Consider the following 19,993-nt stretch of genomic DNA (forward strand, 5'->3'; position numbering starts at 1 on the left):
TGCTATGCAATCTATGTGACCATCCTTATTTTAAAATGATCTTTTTTAGTTAATAAACACTTCTAAAGTTTTTTTTAGTAAGGTCACCATACTGCACATCACATTTTGAAAGTGTTTAGGTGCCGCAGATGCATTTAGCTAGGTAGGTGTGCATTCAAAATAAAATTAAGTAAGCTATGCTATTACTGATTTTCTATTCTGTATCAACTGACTTCATTGTTTCAAAATGGTTTATTCTGATGTTAAAAGGCATTGCTCTGTATATACGTTTTCCCCAAAAAAATTGCAGCAAAATGTAATTACAAATCCTTGGCGTAATCTATGAATGTGTGATTAGATGGAATACAACACCATCCTTCATCAGGATTCATACTAATCTGCATAATGAATGGTCCATGAGGCTTCGTTGTTGATGAGGGATCCAGGGGTTACTCCAGTGTGTATTATGGAAACCCCTTCTAAATGAAGATAAACATGGTGTTGTATTGGGGTGTGTGGCTATGTAAGTCCGGAGAGGTTGCTTCTGAGAGGAGCTCCAGCCATCGGTACATTATACTGCTTCATACCTGACACCCGAGGCTCTGGTAAGCCTATATTGTTCATCATTCTGGGGTGGATTTAGCCTGGCTCCAGAGGGGCTGTTTTGGTTCAGCCTCAGTCAGGCAGGAAACAGCAAATGAACCATACAGAATACAGCTCTGGAGGTGGTTGCTTAAGGGGGTTGTCACGAAAGCAGTGACACGGGCCGTGGCCCTGGGCACGCAATAAAAATGAGAAAGGGAAATTTATAGGGGATTTAACATGACGCCACCTGTGGTGTTTGGCTATAGATGGCCGACGCTGATTAAGGAGACCACTGGCGCCGATAGGGATGCAGCTGGGATGGTTCTGCTCCCCACAGATTGAGCGGGGCCCCAGGGCTCCCGGTACAGTTTTGTAAGGGGATCATGGACGTTGGGGTGCAGGACTGAGGGTGTGGGAAATGACTAGAGGACACAAGGGCTGCAGTTTTCTTTACCTTTAATCCCTGGTTGAAGGTGCAGTCCGGGGCACGGGTAACAGGTGGCAATGGAGACCCGGCAGCCCAGAAGCAATTCAGAATCCACCTAACCAGGTGGGTTTGGAGGCCTTCCTACTGCACTGTTCTCTGGGTCCTTGTTGCTTTATGCTCTGCTTAAGTCCCTCTCACAGTCTGTCCATTAAATGGAACATTAGCCACATGGCAGGCAGCTTGAGCCTGTTACAGGTGTCACTCCCTCGTGGCAACTCCAGACTCTGGTATGCTGCTGTGCCTCTGGGTGTTAGATGGGGCCCGGAGACTTGCAGTCTCCTGCCCTCCGGATTTAGCTGCCAGGACTTCAGTACCCATTCAACCATGGACTCTGGTGTCCGGTTTCCGTCGCTCAGCTCTGGGGTGAGCCTGTTTACAGCTCCACTCCCCAGACTCTCCTCAACTTCCCTCCTCTTCCTCAATCTCTCAGACTCAGATTGACTAACTCTGCCTTCAGGCCAGAACTTATAGGGAAGCTCCCCTGAAATCAGGTGTTAGAGCTCCCCCTTCTGGTCTGGAGTAGGAAATTGTTGGATGCCTGTGTTACCTGGTAAGGGAATTCCTCCTTGCTTCCAGGCATGACATAACCCCCTGTGAGGAAGGCAATGTCACTGTGGCAACTGGACTCCTGGGGTGCCACATCAGCGGCCATCTTGGGTCTCAGCTCTGAGGCTCAGAGAGAGCAGTTAGAGCACTCCCTCCCCCACAGCCTGCCGGGGGATCTGAACTTTTTTAGACACAACATGGGAGCTGTGGTGTAGAGCCCTGAATAAGTGACCTACAGCCAGGGTTGCTCTGTTGGACACAGGAGCTAAGTAGGGATCTTTGATTCAGTGAGGAGATTTTCTCACCCCTCCTCCCAGAGATTAGTTCACCTGCAGTGGAAAATTTTGATTGCAGGCACAGAGGGAAGCTGCATTAAGAGCCCTGTGATAAGGAACTGATAGCAAGCCATATAACTCCCTATACAGACTGAGTGTCATAGGACCCACAGTGCATAACAAAACACAGGCATTGCATATAAATGGACAAGGCTGTAAACAAGGAATATAAAATACCCTAAACAGTGAGCAAAGCCTTATATTGCCTAAGCCATTAACTGGACTCACTTTATTAAAAGAGTGCTCAAACCCCCTACAAAATGAGTCCTTTGAAGAGTTCAAATGTGGCAAGAAAGCTTAAAGAATATGTCCGGACTGGACAAGCTGACTCCTCCCGCATCTCAAGGGGACAATATACCTCAACAGCTAAAAATACAGAGCAGCGCAGATCTCAAATAAGCGAGAATAAGGGGAGTGAGAATCAAGAGGATATGACTCTGAAAAAAGTAACTGAAAAGCTTCTACAAGCTATCTCTAGCTGCAAAACATCCCTATCATGGAAGATTGAGGAGGTACATTCTGAAGTGGGGCTTCTCCGGCAAGATATGCAGGCCCTGAGAGGCCATATAACAGAGGCCAAAAATAGGGTGTCGAGCTTTGAGGACAGGGTGGAAACGATGGCCACTAAACTAAAAGTGGCGGGATTAATAAACGCCTGGAGTCAAAAAGCAGATGACTTGGAAGATCGTCTGTGCCGCAATAATTTGCATATCATCGGACTACCAGAGTGCGCAGAAGGGCAACAACCTGAGCATTTTCTGGAGGAGTGACTCAAGAACACACTCGGGGATGAGATTTCAACAGTTTGCGGTAGAAAGAGCGCATAGAGTTCCCACCAGACCTTTCCCACCCGGTGCCCCTCCACATCCATTCCTTACATGTATTCTGAATTGTTATAATAGATGAATGTGGATAAAATCCGCGCTGCTGTGACAAATAATGGATCCAGATATAGTTATAAGGTGTTCGGGTGGTTTATTCAACGCATTTCGAAGCTCATGGCTTCTTCTTCAGGAAGTTTCCACACAAAGATATATCTTTGTGTGGAAACTTCCTGAAGAAGAAGCCATGAGATTCCAAACGCGTTGAATAAACCACCCGAACAACTTATAACTATATCTGGATCCATTATTTGTCACAGCAGCGTGGATTTTATCCACATTCATCTATTATAACGTCTCTAAGGGGTCGCAGCGCCGACCTGTGGATCTGCAGCAGCTGACAAACTACACGCCTTTACTGTGTACCACCAGGTGAGCAGTTCTCTCATAATTGATTAGAAGCAGTCCTGAGGATAAGACCCTATTTGCGCTTTTTTTGTCTCCTACTTTTCTATACTAGTAATGTATTCTGAATTGTAAGGACAGAGATACTGCTCTATGTTTGGCCAGACAAAAAGGCCCCATCAAGCATGATAACACTACAGTCTCGATATTTCCTGACTTCTTGGTGGACCTACAAAAACAACGCGCCCAATTTCTGCATGTCAAACGGAAACTCCGGGACAGAAATTTCATCTACTCCATGATTTACTCGGCCTGCCTGCTCATTGTCCATGAGGGATCATCAACATTTTTTTCAACTCCTGAAGAAGTGTCAGAATGGCTTCAATGACACCCTGGACCAAATAAGAAATTAACTACTTAAATCCACTGTCACTTTTCCAGAGCAATCATTACTGGAGCCTGTAAGACTCTGATTCCATTAATCGAGCATTAGAAACTCCACTTGGAAGACACAAGATCCAACTATACCGGACATTGTGAAGGTATTCCCCAAGTACAAAAATGCTATACACCAAGAATGGTTATTTGTTTAAACTGTATGCTTTTCTTCTTCTTGGTTTTGTTGCAATGACTCTTGTTTATTGGTTAATAGCTGCTGGAATGACTGCTGAGTTCGCCGACTATTATGCACTAATGCTTTGTACTTTAGTAGGAATCCCCTCCAGATTACGCAATCTCTGCTATATGGATAAATATGGAATCTCACAAGAACGTACCAAAGCCCAAATGATTAGACTGGTAAAAAGTTATAGAATGGTATTTGTAAACTCTCCTGATAATCCTACTGTCCAGAAAGGTAATTTGTTCTGAGCTATTATGTATGACTTGGAATGTATGGGGCCTAAAATCCCCATGGAAAGGAATCAAAGTTTTCTCGCAGGTAAAAAAATGCCACCCTCATATAATAGCCCTGGTAGAGACTCACTTCACTAGAGATAAAGCCAAATGAATCCATAAATCATGGGCGCAATGGTTGTTACACTCCTTCCACATGAGCTATTCAAGAGTAGTATCTCTTCTTTTACATAAGTCAATAAGATGGGAGGTTAAAGTCTCCTGTAGAGACCCGGAGAGGTGCATTGTATTTGTCCATGCGAGAATTAATTCTAAAAATTATGTTATTCTTCATATATAATCCACCACCAGCCACTATAGGCATTGTAAAAAAAACTTTGCGTTGAACTATCCAGAGGCATATACTTTATGCATGGGCGATTTTAACCTCATAATGGATAACATCCTACATAGACTATGGCTAGATAGTGGGGACACTTCATCGACACCTTCTCCCACCAACATGGCTACATATATGGAAAGGAATGGTTGGATAGATCTGTGGAGACTGAGACACCCGTGCACAAGAGAATACACTTGTCACTCCTCTACCAGACGCACATTGTCCCGTCTGGACTATGTATTTGGCTCTAATAATTTGGCGTTATGGGTAGATAAAGTAGAATATGAAGGCGGAGGAGTGTCAGACCACAGCCTGGTGGTGTTAACTCTTATGTTTGGCTGTATCACTCACAAACCATTATGGAAATTAAATCTATTCTGGCTTAAATTAATTGGCCAATATGACAGAACAATTGCACAACAAGACTGTTTTATATCAACACATACTTAACTCCGTAATGTCAACTTATTCTGAGACCCATTGAAAGCATATCTAAGGGACTGTCTCTCATCTACCATCTCATACGTTAAGAGAGTCACATCCAGGGAAGATGCAGAAATAGAGGTTAAATTAAAAGAATTTGAAAATAAATATATTGCAGAGCCCATGAGTGGCAACAGGTTAGAATGGCTCTGCTCTTACTGATTGTACACACAACACCTAGAAATTATTCTTCACAAGGCAATCGTTCTTTGAATTGGGTAACCAATCTAGCAAGTTATTGGCTTACATGGCTCATCAACATAATGCATCTAACATCATACTTCAAATTAGGAGGCCAGACGGCACTATAGCCACCTGTGCTGAAGACATACTTACTCGTTGTCATGATTACTATAAATCACTATATCAGTCCAAAAGCATCTATAACACCGCACACTGCCTCTCATAACTGTAAGACTTGCGATTCCCAGAACGGACCCATTCTCAGCAATCCATCCTGGAGGCAGATTTTACATTGGCTGAAATAATTACTGCTATTAAAGAAATGTCTAAAGGAAAGGCACTGGGCCCAGATGGTTTTCCCATTGAGTTATACAGCAAATACCAAGATACTTCAGCCTCCCTTTTATTGGAAGTCTTCGAGCAGGCCAAACAAGGGGAACGCTTACCAAACTCCTTTTATGAGGCAAACATAATAGTTCTTAAAAAAGAAGGGAAAGGCCCGCTAGAATGTGGATCACACTGACCAGTCTCGTTAGTAAATGTAGATTATAAGATATTCACAAAAATCCTAGCCACTAGATTTAATAGTCATTCTCGAAATTATGCGTCCAGATCAGACTGGATTCGTCCAAGGGAAAAGTACCATATTTAATATCAGAAGGGTGCAGACCATTGTACAATATAGCTCACTGATACAAGATAATGAGTGGGCCCTGGCTTCACTTGATGCAGCTAAGGCTCTTGACACTGTAGAGTGGCTTTTCTTGTCCGCATGTCTCCAGAAATTCGCATTTGGTCCTAAATTCACCAAATGGGTCCACATGTTGTATACAGCCCCTACAGCTCAATTAATAATCAATAACATTTCATCTATCCCTTTCCCCTTGGAAAGGGGGACAAGGCAGGGCTTCCCTCTATCCCCTGTCCTATTTGCTTTAGCCATTAAATCTTTAGCAATAAGAGTATGCTCCACAGCAACAATTATGGGCACTACCATAGCAGACCGAACTGATACTATTGGCCTATACGTGGACGATATGGTAGAAATGTTAATTTTAGTTATTGTTATGTAAATAGTTATTGGGTATCAATCTCCAAGTTTCGAGGTCGACGTTATATGCGATCCAGTAAATGTATACTGAGATAAGTTAGAATATATGGTTAGATATATGTGAAATATATAACCACAGGGTAACATTGCTGGACATGGGAATAAACACTGCTAATTCATACATTGTTGCTTTTAATTTTATAAACCAGGGTCATAACAAGGAGTACTTCTATTTATGGACATGGGGAATGTGTTTGTTCTTATGTATGTTTTCAATAAAGGAAGTTAAAAAAAAAATGGTGTTGTATTACTTCTGTGAGCCATAACAGCCTAGAGAGATTGCTCAGATACCATCCCTGCCAGCAATATGTCAGGGAACAGCTAAGAGATCCCTTAGGGCCATAAAGCTCACCCTCTGCATTCCTAGGCAAGCTGGGAAGGGGGCTCATCTGCTATCCGTTAGCTAAATCCTCTTTAATTACCTGTTTTGCAGAAGAGGGGCTAGGGGGCCCAGCCTTAGCTAAGCGTTACGTAAGGTTTAATAGATTGCTAGCCTTGCTTCAGTATTCACTATAATAACTATGAGATGGCTTATAGATTTGCAATTATATCTATAACCTTTTCTTTTAGATAAATAATGATAATGCTTATTTCATTTTTACTCTCAGGAAAATATGTGATATTAATTTCATTATTACCTTTCTTTTTCTTCCAGAGTACTGATAATGATAAATGTGAACTTATTATCAAAAGTGTGCAACTCAGACATGCTGGGAGATATACTTGTACTGCTCAGAGCATCGTGGACAATTCCTCGGCCTCAGCTGATCTGGTTGTTAGAGGTAAGAGCTTATAAATGAGTGGAGATGGTTGAAATTCAAATTCATCGACTTAGTCTTTTTCCCTAGACCTTTGATGTGCTTAAAAAATACATTTGCCCCCATTTGGCTGTTTTATGAGGATTATGGGAAAGCTAGCGCAGCCCCACCTGATGCTGTTAGCCCACTCTAGCAGTGTGTCAAATGGCTTTTTTTTTTGTTTTCTTTGGGGGGTGAGGGGGGGGGACAATCCTCGCAAATTGAATTGCAGAGTTTTTTTTATTGGTGAGGATCTGTGAATTTCAGAAAATTTAACTGGAAGTTTATCCTATTCGTCTTGATCTGCTAATCTCTACTTCTATTATCATTTGGTATTTTCTGTGTATTTTTTTTGCAAATTCTTTATTTAAGAATGTTGTATTTGGGTGATTATTAAAATGCCCAGATTGTGCATAAAGGAATTGGTAACACCTGTTCTATTGAAAGGGGTGCATCCTCGCTCCTTACACTTTTATTAAGCGAGGGTGCGCCCTGTAGTCAACCATGCTCACTGGACAGCCATGTCACTATTCGGCTTCGCACAATACAAATGTATGGAGTCAGACCATGCCCACTTGACTGTGGTTGGAAATATGTATAATGCATAAATACCCTCCGCTACCCTCTCAGAAACCGGCGAATCCCTACAGCACACAGTGCATGCGACAGGGGAGGGATACATAATTCTGCAGTCACACACAGTGACTGCAGACTTATCAATTTGGACTGGATAACCCCTTTAAAGGTGTATAGGTGATAATGGTTTGTCTTTGAAAAACCTCTTTAAACATTTTCCATACAGCCTCACTTAGATAATGCTAGCAAACATTTGGATAATATATGAACTATAAATCTTACAAAGTATTTTAATTTTATATTAAAGAAAAATGTTATGTATTATACACAAAAATCCAAGTATCCTTGTTTATTTTATCATTTGCCTGCTATAAGCTTAATTACAATCAATATGCATTAAATAACAGAAATTTTTATTCTTAGACATGTTTCTAGTTTACCATGCATACCGTAGCAAAACATCTTTGTACTCATTAGGAACCCATGTATGCTGCATGTTACAAAGATCATTCATTGAATAACTGGATTAATAATTCATCATCAGGATTAATTGAGCTTGAGACGTATTCTACAGTTATATAAACATTAATAAATAATATTGTTACTTTGATATGCTACTTTCAGCTAGGGCAACACTGAGGTTATGTTCACATGTGACATCCAATAATTGCAGTGGGTTTGCCATTCTATAATCTATTATAAATCTGAGTACCAGTATGAGATTTTCTAAAACCACATGTTGCTGAGAGTACCTCCATTTTAAATAAAATGGTGCTGCAGATATGTCATCAACTGTGGATGTTCACCTTGGAAAGTCCATTAGGCTGTATACAGTTAGGTCCATATATATTTGGACAGAGACAACATTATTCTAATTTTGGTTATAGACAATACCACAATAAATTTTAAACAAAACGATTCAGATGCAGTTGAAGTTCAGACTTTCAGCTTTCATTTGAGGGTATCCACATTAAAATTGGATGAAGGGTTTAGGAGTTTCAGCTCCTTAATATGTGCCACCCTGTTTTTAAAGGGACCAAAAGTAATTGGACAGATTAAATAATTGTAAATAAAATGTTAATTTCTAGTACTTGGTTGATAATCCTTTGTTGGCAATGACTGCCTGAAGTCTTGAACTCATGGACATCACCAGACGCTGTGTTTCCTCCTTTTTGATGCTCTGCCAGGCCTTCACTGCAGTGGTTTTCAGTTGCTGTTTGTTTATGGGCCTTTCTGTCTGAAGTTTAGTCTATAACAAGTGAAATGCATGCTCAATTGGGTTCAGATCAGGTGACTGACTTGGCCATTCAAGAATATTCCACTTCTTTGCTTTAATAAACTCCTGAGTTGCTTTGGCTTTATGTTTTGGGTCATTGTCCATCTGTAGTATGAAATGACAACCAACCAGTTTGGCTGCATTTGGCTGGATCTGAGCACACAGTATGGCTCTGAATACCTCAGAATTCATTCGGCTGATTTTGTCCTGTGTCACATCATCAATAAACACTAGTGACCTAGTGTCACTGGCAGCCATGCATGCCCAAGCCTTCACACTGCCTCCGCCGTGTTTTACAGATGATGTGGTATGCTTTGGATCATGAGCTGTACCACGCCTTCGCCATACTTTTCTCTTTCCATCATTCTGGTAGAAGTTGATCTTGGTTTCATCTGTCCAAAGAATGTTCTTCCAGAACTGTGCTGGCTTTTTTAGATGTTTTTTAGCAAAGTCCAGTATAGCCATTTTATTCTTGATGCTTATGAGTGGCTTGCACCGTGCAGTGAACCCTCTGTATTTACTTTCTTGCAGTCTTCTCTTTATGGTAGATTTGGATATTGATACGCCGACCTCCTGGAGAGTGCTGTTCACTTGGTTGGCTGTTGTGAAGAGGTTTCTCTTCACCATGGAGATTATTCTGCGATCATCCACCGCTGTTGTCTTCCGTGGGCGCCCAGGTCTTTTTGCATTGATGATTTCACCAGTGCTTTCTTTCTTTCTCAGGATGTACCAAACTGTAGATTTTGCCACTCCTAATATTGTAGCAATTTTTCAGATGGGTTTTTTTCTGTTTTCGCAGCTTAAGGATGGCTTGTTTCACCTGCATGGAGAGCTCCTTTGACCGCATGTTTACTTCACAGCAAAACCTTCCAAATGCAAGCACCACATCTCAAATCAACTCCAGGCCTTTTATCTGCTTAATTCAGAATGACATAATGAAGGGATTGCCCACAACTGTCCATGAAATAGCCTTGGAGTCAATTGTCCAATTACTTTTGGTCCCTTTAAAAACAGGGTGGCACATGTTAAGGAGCGGAAGCTCCTAAACCCTTCATCCAATTTTAATGTGGATACCCTCAAATGAAAGCTGAAAGTCTGAACTTCAACTGCATCTGAATTGTTTTGTTTAAAATTCATTGTGGTAATGTCTATAACCAAAATTAGAAAAAGGTTGCCTCTGTCCAAATATATATGGACCTAACTGTATGTTCATCATTAGTGCAGTAGTGAGGACAGTAATATCTGCGCAGTTAAGTGTGGATATTACTGCTGTGATTTTGCTAAAATTTTGAAATTCTGCAGCAAATACTTTACCTATGAATATATCCCAAACTCTATAGTTCTTGGAATGCAGCAATACCAAAACAAATTACGGTAGCTATAAAACATGTTTATATAATAAAGTAGTAACAAAAAGGTCAGTGTCTGCTTAGAAGTGAAGGATTGTGCCCATACTGGAGAGTTCATCTGTAAGCCTTGAAAAATACACACTAATTTCACTACTTTTCTCAGTCTCTTTCCCCACTTATTAGCCACTTCACCACTCCTCCCATGCCTCCTGATCTTGCCATGTATTGTGAAAAATCAGCTCAAAAGTCTCTCTTGCTCAGAGGAGACAGTCTACAGGTTTCATGTCACATAGCCACTATATACAGTACAGACCAAAAGTTTGGACACACCTCGTCATTTAAAGATTTTTCTGTATTTTCATGACTATGAAAATTGTAAATTCACAATGAAGGCATCAAAACTATGAATTAACACATGTGGAATTATATACTTAACAAAAAAGTGTGAAACAACTGAAAATATGTCTTATATTCTAGGTTCTTCAAAGTAGCCACTTTTTGCTTTGATGACTGCTTTGCACACTCTTGGCATTCTCTTGATGAGCTTCAAGAGGTAGTCACCGGAAATGGTCTTCCAACAATCTTAAAGGAGTTCCCAGAGATGCTTAGCACTTGTTGGCCCTTTTGCCTTCACTCTGCGGTCCAGCTCACCCCAAACCATCTCGATTGGGTTCAGGTCTGGTGACTGTGGAGGCCAGGTCATCAGGTGTAGCACCTCATCACTCTCCTTCTTGGTCAAATAGCCCTTACACAGCCTGGAGGTGTGTTTGGGGTCATTGTCCTGTTGAAAAATAAATGATGGTCCAACTAAACGCAAACCGGATGGAATAGCATGCCGCTGCAAGATGCTGTGGTAGATGCTGTGGTTCAGTATGCCTTCAATTTTGAATAAATCCCCAACAGTGTCACCAGCAAAGCACCCCCACACCATCACACCTCCTCCTCCATGCTTCACGGTGGGAACCAGGCATGTAGAGTCCATCCGTTCACCTTTTCTGCGTCGCACAGACACGGTGGTTGGAACCAAAGATCTCAAATTTGGACTCATCAGACCAAAGCACAGATTTCCACTGGTCTAATGTCCATTCCTTGTGTTCTTTAGCCCAAACAAGTCTCTTCTGCTTGTTGTCTGTCTTTAGCAGTGGTTTCCTAGCAGCTATTTTACCATGAAGGCCTGCTGCACAAAGTCTCCTCTTAACAGTTGTTGTAGAGATGTGTCTGCTGCTAGAACTCTGTGTGGCATTGACCTGGTCTCTAATCTGAGCTGCTGTTAACCTGCGATTTCTGAGGCTGGTGACTTGGATAAACTTATTGTCATGTCGGACGCTGTTCAGACCAGGTCGTCCGACAGACAGCGGTAATTCCGCTTTTGACCACTATTTGCTCATTGGCTTCTGCTAGATTTTATCTAGCTGTTCCGGGGTTAATTTACCTAATCCTCGGATTGGAAGCTGGCCCATTCCCATGGCCTTTAAATAGTTCTCCTGTTCATTGGGCGTCGCCGATTATAGCTTCTGTCTTGTGCGTTGTTATCTCGGTCTGGAGTGGAGAGCTGGTTGTTGGAGATTCGTTGCTGGTGGTGTATTTTCCTCTGGCTTATTTACTCCTTCCTATATTTGTATTTATTTTGCCCTGCACATTTATAGTGTATTTCTGAGTGACTGCGGCGTGGTGTATATTTTCCTTTATCCTTGTCTGTGCTAACTGTGGGTATTGGAATATTACCTCTTCACTGGGTGGAGGGTGGAGGTATCAGCCTAGCGTTAAAACAGGAGTTAGGGTGAGGTGCGAGGCCTGGACATGCACACCATCAGTGTAAACTCCAGGTAGAGGGTCAGTCAGGATTTCCCTAGTCTGAGGGAAACTGCAGGGGCCCGGGTTTTTAGCTCTCGCTCACCTAGTTTCTCCGTGACATTATAATTGGCCCAACAACAACAAAAAAAAAGGGGGTTTCTTTTTTTTTTGTTTTGTCATGGATCCCATGACTTCCATAACCCGCCAGTTGGAGGCGCTGTCCCTACAGCTCACTGAGTTGAGGGGGGCAGTGCAGCAACAGGGACTAGCAGTATCTAATGTGCAGGCTGGAGCGACAGGAAGAGTTGCTGAGCCTAAATTTCCTTTGCCTGAAAGATTTATTGGGGTACGCAGTAAATTTGTTTCTTTTCGTGAAGCTTGCAAACTATATTTCCTGTCATGGTTCCCAATGGCAAGGGAACGTAAAAAACACATAAGTAACGAACGAGCTCTCGGGTGATGGAAACTCGAGTTGACCGTGAGCTAAATCTACCACACAACTAACAGTAGCCAGGGAGCATACCTACGGCTTCCTATATGCCACGCTCCAGCCGGAGGACTAACTACGCCTGGTAGAGGAAGAAACAGACCTGGCTTACCTCTAGGGAAATACCCCAAAAGATGATAGCAGCCCCCCACATGTAATAACGGTGAATTAAGAGGAAAAGACATACACAGTATGAAAGTAGATTTAGCAAAGAGAAGTCCACTTACTAGATAGCAGAAGGATACAAAAGAGGACTTCACGGTCAACTGAAAACTCTTTCAAAAACCATCCTGAAATTACTTTAAGACTCCTGTGTCAACTCATGACACAGGAGTGGCAATTTCAGCCCGCAAGAGCTTCCAGCTACAGAGGATTACAAAAACTGCAAACTGGACAAAAGGTACAAAACAAAAGGACAAAGTCCACTTAGCTGATCAGCAGACTAGTAGCAGGAACATGCAACCGAAGGCTCTGGTTACAATGATGACCGGCAAGGAAATGACAGGAGAGCAAGGCTAAATAGGAAACTCCCAAACACTGATGGAAGCAGGTGAACAGAAGAAGCAAAGTGCAAACAAGTCACCAGTACCACCAGCAACCACCAGGGGAGCCCAAAAAGCGGATACACAACAGTACCCTCCCCTTAAGGAGGGGGCACCGAACCCTCACAAGAACCGCCAGGGCGATCTGGATGAGCCCTATGAAAGGCACGAACCAAATCCGAGGCATGAACATCAGAGGCAGTTACCCAAGAATTATCTTCCTGACCATAGCCTTTCCATTTAACCAGATATTGAAGTCTCCGTCTGGAAATACGGGAGTCCAAGATCTTCTCCACGACGTACTCCAATTCACCCTCCACCAGCACAGGAGCAGGAGGTTCAGTAGAAGGAACCACCGGTACCTCATATCTCCGCAACAACGACCGATGGAACACATTATGGATAGCGAAAGATGCCGGGAGGTCCAAACGAAAGGAAACAGGGTTAAGAATCTCCAAAATCCTATAAGGACCGATGAACCGAGGCTTAAATTTGGGAGAAGAAACCCTCATAGGGACAAAACGGGAAGACAACCACACCAAGTCCCCAACGCGAAGGTGGGGACCAACACGACGACGACGGTTAGCAAACTGCTGAGTCCTCTCCTGGGACAATTCCAAATTATCCACCACTTGTCCCCAAATCCGATGCAACCGATCCACCACCGCATCCACTCCAGGACAATCCGAAGATTCAACCTGACCAGATGAAAAACGCGGATGAAACCCTGAATTGCAAAAGAAAGGAGAAACCAAAGTGGCAGAACTAGCCCGATTATTAAGAGCAAACTCCGCCAACGGCAGAAAGGCAACCCAATCATCCTGATCCGCAGACACAAAACACCTCAAATAAGTCTCCAAAGTTTGATTAGTTCACTCCGTCTGGCCATTGGTCTGAGGATGGAATGCAGACGAAAAGGACAAATCAATGCCCAACCTGGCACAGACTGCCCGCCAAAATCTAGACACGAACTGGGTATCCCTGTCAGAAACGATGTTTTCCGGAATACCATGCAAGCGAACCACATTTTGAAAAAACAGAAGGACCAACTCAGATGAGGAAGGCAACTTAGGCAATGGCACCAAATGAACCATTTTAGAAAAACGGTCACACACCACCCAGATGACAGACATCTTCTGAGAAACAGGGAGATCCGAGATAAAGTCCATAGAGATGTGCGTCCAAGGCCTCTTCGGAATAGGCAAGGGCAACAACAACCCACTAGCCCTAGAACAACAAGGCTTGGCCCGAGCACACACATCGCAAGACTGCAAAAAAACACGCACATCTCGAGACAGGGAAGGCCACCAGAAGGATCTAGCCACCAAATCTCTGGTGCCAAAAATTCCCGGATGACCTGCCAGAGTAGAAGAATGAACTTCCGAGATGACTCTAGTGGTCCACTCGTCAGGAACAAACAGTCTACCAGACGGACAACGATCAGGTCTATCCGCCTGAAATTCTTGCAAAGCACGTCGCAAATCTGGAGAGACAGCAGACAAAACCACTCCATCCTTAAGGAGACCAGCAGGTTCAGAATTCCCAGGAGAGTCAGGCTCAAAACTCCTAGAAAGAGCATCTGCTTTCACATTCCTAGAACCCGGTAAGTACGAGACCACAAAATTAAACCGGGAAAAGAACAACGACCAACGTGCCTGTCTAGGATTCAGGCGCCTGGCAGACTCCAAATAAATTAAATTCTTGTGATCAGTCAAAACTACCACCTGATGTCTGGCACCCTCAAGCCAATGACGCCACTCCTCAAATGCCCACTTCATGGCCAAAAGCTCCCGATTACCAACATCATAGTTTCGCTCGGCGGCCGAAAATTTTCGCGAAAAGAACGCACAAGGTCTCATCACTGAGCAGTCGGAACTTTTCTGCGACAAAACCGCCCCCGCTCCGGTCTCGGAAGCATCGACCTCAACCTGAAAGGGAAGAGAAACATCAGGCTGGCGCAACACAGGGGCAGACAAAAAGCGGCGCTTAAGCTCCCGAAAGGCCTCCACGGCAGCAGGGGACCAATTGGCAACATCAGCACCCTTTTTAGTCAAATCCGTCAGAGGTTTAGCAACGCCAGAAAAACCAGCTATAAATCGACGATAAAAATTAGCAAAGCCCAAGAATTTCTGGAGACTCTTCAGAGAAGTAGGCTGCGTCCAGTCGTAAATAGCCCGAACCTTGACAGGGTCCATCTCAATAGAAGAAGGGGAAAAAATATACCCCAAAAATGAAATTTTTTGAACCCCAAAAACACACTTTGAACCCTTTACACACAAAGAATTCTCCCGCAAAACCTGAAAAACCCTCCTGACCTGCTGAACATGAGACTCCCAGTCATCAGAAAAAATCAAAATATCATCCAAGTACACAATCATAAATTTATCCAAATATTCCCGGAAAATATCATGCATTAAGGACTGAAAGACAGAAGGTGCATTAGAAAGGCCGAAAGGCATTACCAAATACTCAAAATGGCCCTCAGGCGTATTAAATGCGGTCTTCCACTCATCCCCCTGCTTAATTCGCACCAAATTATACGCCCCACGAAGATCAATCTTAGAGAACCACTTAGCCCCCCTTATGCGAGCAAACAAATCAGTCAGCAAAGGCAACGGATACTGATATTTGACTGTAATTTTATTCAGGAGACGATAATCAATACAAGGCCTCAGAGAGCCATCCTTTTTAGAGACAAAGAAAAAACCGGCTCCTAAAGGTGATGAAGAAGGACGAATATGTCCCTTTTCCAGGGACTCCTTAATATACTCGCGCATAGCAGCATGTTCAGGTACAGATAGGTTAAACAAACGACCCTTTGGAAATTTACTGCCAGGAATCAGATCTATGGCGCAATCACAATCCCTGTGAGGAGGGAGTGAACCAATCTTAGGCTCTTCAAAAATATCACGATAATCAGACAAAAATGCCGGAATCTCAGATGGAATAGATGGCGAAATGGACACCATAGGAGTGTCCCCATGAGCCCCCCGACATCCCCAGCTTAACACAGACATAGCCTTCCAGTCAAGGACTGGGTTATGAGACTGTAACCATGGTAATCCAAGCACCAAAACATCATGTAAATTGTACAACACAAGGAAGCGAATCACCTCCTGATGGTCTGGAGTCATACGCATAGTCACTTGCGTCCAGAACTGTGGTTTATTACAAGCCAAAGGTGTAGAATCAATACCCTTCAGAGGTATAGAGACTTCCAGAGGCTCTAAATCAAACCCACAGCGCCTGGCAAAGGACCAGTCCATAAGACTCAGAGCGGCGCCCGAGTCCACATAGGCATCCACGGTAATAACTGATAATGAACAAATCAAGGTTACAGACAAAATAAATTTGGACTGTAAAGTGCCAATTGAAATGGACTTGTCAACCTTCCTAGTACGCTTAGAGCATGCCGATATAACATGAGCAGAATCACCACAATAGAAGCATAACCCATTTTTACGCCTATAATTCTGCCGCTCGCTTCTGGACATAACTCTGTCACATTGCATTTTCTCTGGCGTCTCTTCAGAAGATACCGCCAAATGGTGCACGGGTTTGCGCTCCCGCAAACGCCGATCAATCTGAATTGCCATTGTCATGGACTCATTCAGACCTGTAGGCGCAGGGAACCCGACCATAACATCTTTAACGGCATCAGAAAGGCCCTCTCTGAAATTTGCCGCTAAGGCGCACTCATTCCACTGAGTAAGCACAGACCACCTACGAAATTTTTGGCAGTATATCTCCGCTTCATCTTGCCCTTGAGATAGGGCTATCAAAGCTTTTTCAGCTTGAATCTCCAAATTAGGTTCCTCATAAAGCAACCCTAAAGCCAGGAAAAACGCATCCACATTGAGCAACGCAGGATCCCTTGGTGCCAATGAAAATGCCCAATTTTGAGGGTCACCTCGCAGCAAAGAGATTACAATCTTAACCTGCTGGACAGGATCTCCTGAGGAGTGAGGTCTGAGAGAAAGGAATAATTTACAATTATTCAGGAAAATGGCCGCGGGATGCCGCGCGTGCGCAGATGGATATCGCGGCGGCCATTTTCCTGAAGCCGCGGCCAGCAGAGCGCCGCTTCTGCGCACGCGCGGCCAAAGGAAGATGGCCGCGCCCACCGATCACCAATGAAAACGAACAGCGCGCTCTTTTAAATCCCCTGGCAGAGGATTCGGGACCTTGGGCATGCGCACACCACTACGCCACCAACGGAAAACTACGCAAAATCTGGGGGAAGACAACGCCCTTTTGACCAGACCAGCCTGATTGACAGGCGAAAACGGAGACTTTGCAAAGGTATTTCGGCAACTTAGGTGGGTAATAAACGCATAACAAACACACTAATGTAATGCCCACCTCTGCCCCTATTTAACGCTATTTTTATCCCATCTTCCAAAAACGTGGTGACAGGTTCCCTTTAAGAGGAAAAGACATACACAGTATGAAAGTAGATTTAGCAAAGAGAGGTCCACTTACTAGATAGCAGAAGGATACAAAAGAGGACTTCACGGTCAACTGAAAACCCTTTCAAAAACCATCCTGAAATTACTTTAAGACTCCTGTGTCAACTCATGACACAGGAGTGGCAATTTCAGCCCGCAAGAGCTTCCAGCTACAGAGGATTACAAAAACTGCAAACTGGACAAAAGGTACAAAACAAAAGGACAAAGTCCACTTAGCTGATCAGCAGACTAGTAGCAGGAACATGCAACCGAAGGCTCTGGTTACAATGATGACCGGCAAGGAAATGACAGGAGAGCAAGGCTAAATAGGAAACTCCCAAACACTGATGGAAGCAGGTGAACAGAAGAAGCAAAGTGCAAACAAGTCACCAGTACCACAAGCAACCACCAGGGGAGCCCAAAAAGCGGATACACAACAATTTCCGCATGCGCCCGATCTCCTCGGGTAATGAGGCTCAGCGTGTGGGCCTGGTATTGTCATTGTTAAGCGGGGATCCCCAAGCATGGGCGTTTTCTTTGCCATCTGATTCTGTTGCATTTGACTCTGGAGAGTTTTTTTTCTTCTCTTGGGAAAATCTACGATGAACCTGACAGAATGGCTCTAGCAGAATCTAAGATACGCACTATTCGCCAGGGGGAGCGAGTTGCAGAGGATTACTGTTCTGAATTTCGTCGCTGGGCGATCGATACACAATGGAATGATCCAGCATTGCGGAGTCAGTTTATACATGGGATTTCTGGAAGGGTTAAAAAAGCCCTTCTGATGTATGAGACTCCTGCTTCTCTAGATTCCGCCATAAGTCTGGTTGTCCGCATTGATCGTCGTTTGCGTCACGGGGAGCATGAGACGCCGCCTGTGGGAGAAGGTTTAGGTTCAGGTGAGGTTGCTGCAGGTGAGCCCACGGAACCTATGCAAATCGCAGGGGTGTCACATGTCAAGCGTCAAGCCCCTGAGCTCAGGAAGCAGGGAGCCTGTTTTTACTGTGGTAAAACTGGTCAGTTTATTAACATCTGTCCTCTGCAGGGCCGTATTTAGAGTTTCTGCTGCCCTAGGCACTTTTCGTGCTGCCTCCCCCACTGGTCAGTATGACTAATGCAGACACTGTCGGCAGTGACTTGGGCTACTTTCACTTCAGCGATTTTTACCATTCGTGGCCGATCCGGCAGTTTTTCTGCATCTGCCACGTAACGCATCACTTACGGCAACACTGCGTTCGGTCTCATTCATTCCCTGTGGGACTTGCGGACATGTGCCGCACTTGCAGTTTTGCCGCGATCCGATAAATGCGGTACTTGCAGCAACGGAAAAAAACGCTGCTAGCAGTGTTTTTTTGTCTCATCGTAAGTGTAAAACCGCAAGTGCTGCACATGTTCGCAAGTCCCATAGGGAATCAGTAAGGGGTCCAAATCTATGTATATGCCCATGTAGCTCTTTCAAAGACAATTCCAGCAATATTTTTACATGTTCAGTCCATTCATCTGAAATCAGTTTGCATACATATGCAAATGAGGGAGTAGATCTGTTAGATCTGTTACTCCAGCTCTATACCCCCTCAGTGCTGTATTATATACTATATAACACAGCCACATAGTATATAAGAGCCACGTAGTATATAGCAGCCACGTAGTATATAGCACAGCCCACACAGTATCTAACACAGCCCACGTAATATATAACACAGCCCATGTAATATATAACACAGCCCACGCAGTATATAGCACAGCCCACGCAGTGTATAACACAGCCCACGCAGTGTATAACACAGCCCACGCAGTATATAACACTGCCCACGCAGTATATAACACTGCCCACGCAGTATATAACACTGCCCACGCAGTATATAACACAGCCCACGCAGTATATAACACTGCCCACGCAGTATATAACACAGCCCACGTAGAATATAACAGCCCACGTAATATATAGCAGTATAGGCACCATATCCCTGTTAAAAAAATAATTAAAATAAAAAAGTTACATACTCACCCTCCGGCGTCCACCGAAGCTGTCCCGATGCGCGTGATGCTGCCGCCAGCTTCTGTTCCCAGTGATGCATTGCGAAATTACCCAGATGACTTAGCGGAGACCGCCAAGTCATCTGGGTAATTTTGCAATGCATCACTGGGAACGGAAGCTGGCGGCAGCATCGTGCGCATCGGTGGACGGCGGAAGGTGAGAATAGCACAATTTTTAAATTTTTTACTTATTTTTACCATTATATCTTTTTATTATTGACGCTGCATAGGCAGCATCAATAGTAAAAAGTTGGTCCGGGATGGGGCGACACACTGGCACTGACAGCTCCGCACACACGTACAGCTCCACACAGACACACACATACATACAGCTCCACACACATACAGCCCCACACACACACAGCCCCACACACACATACAGCTCCGCTGCTTGCACACACACATACAGCCCCAAATACATACAGCACCGCACAGACACACAGCCAGCTCCGCTGCCAGCCCACACACACATAAAGCTCTGCTGCCCGCACACACACACATACAGCTCTGCTGCC

At 44.0% G+C, this 19,993-nt stretch overlaps 1 protein-coding gene across 2 annotated transcripts in view; it reads left to right on the plus strand.

Annotated features, from left to right (window-relative positions):
- Positions 1-19,993, plus strand: part of CNTN1 (contactin 1) — a 279,575-nt gene that overhangs the window by 224,400 nt on the left and 35,182 nt on the right. For both annotated transcript variants that reach the window (XM_077265109.1, XM_077265110.1), the window contains exon 15: positions 6,828-6,954. In XM_077265109.1, the coding sequence (XP_077121224.1) occupies positions 6,828-6,954 (127 nt within the window). The remainder of the gene's footprint in view (positions 1-6,827; positions 6,955-19,993) is intronic.

This window comes from Ranitomeya variabilis, chromosome 5 (genome assembly GCF_051348905.1).
Source record: "Ranitomeya variabilis isolate aRanVar5 chromosome 5, aRanVar5.hap1, whole genome shotgun sequence".
Classification (NCBI taxonomy): domain Eukaryota; kingdom Metazoa; phylum Chordata; class Amphibia; order Anura; family Dendrobatidae; genus Ranitomeya; species Ranitomeya variabilis.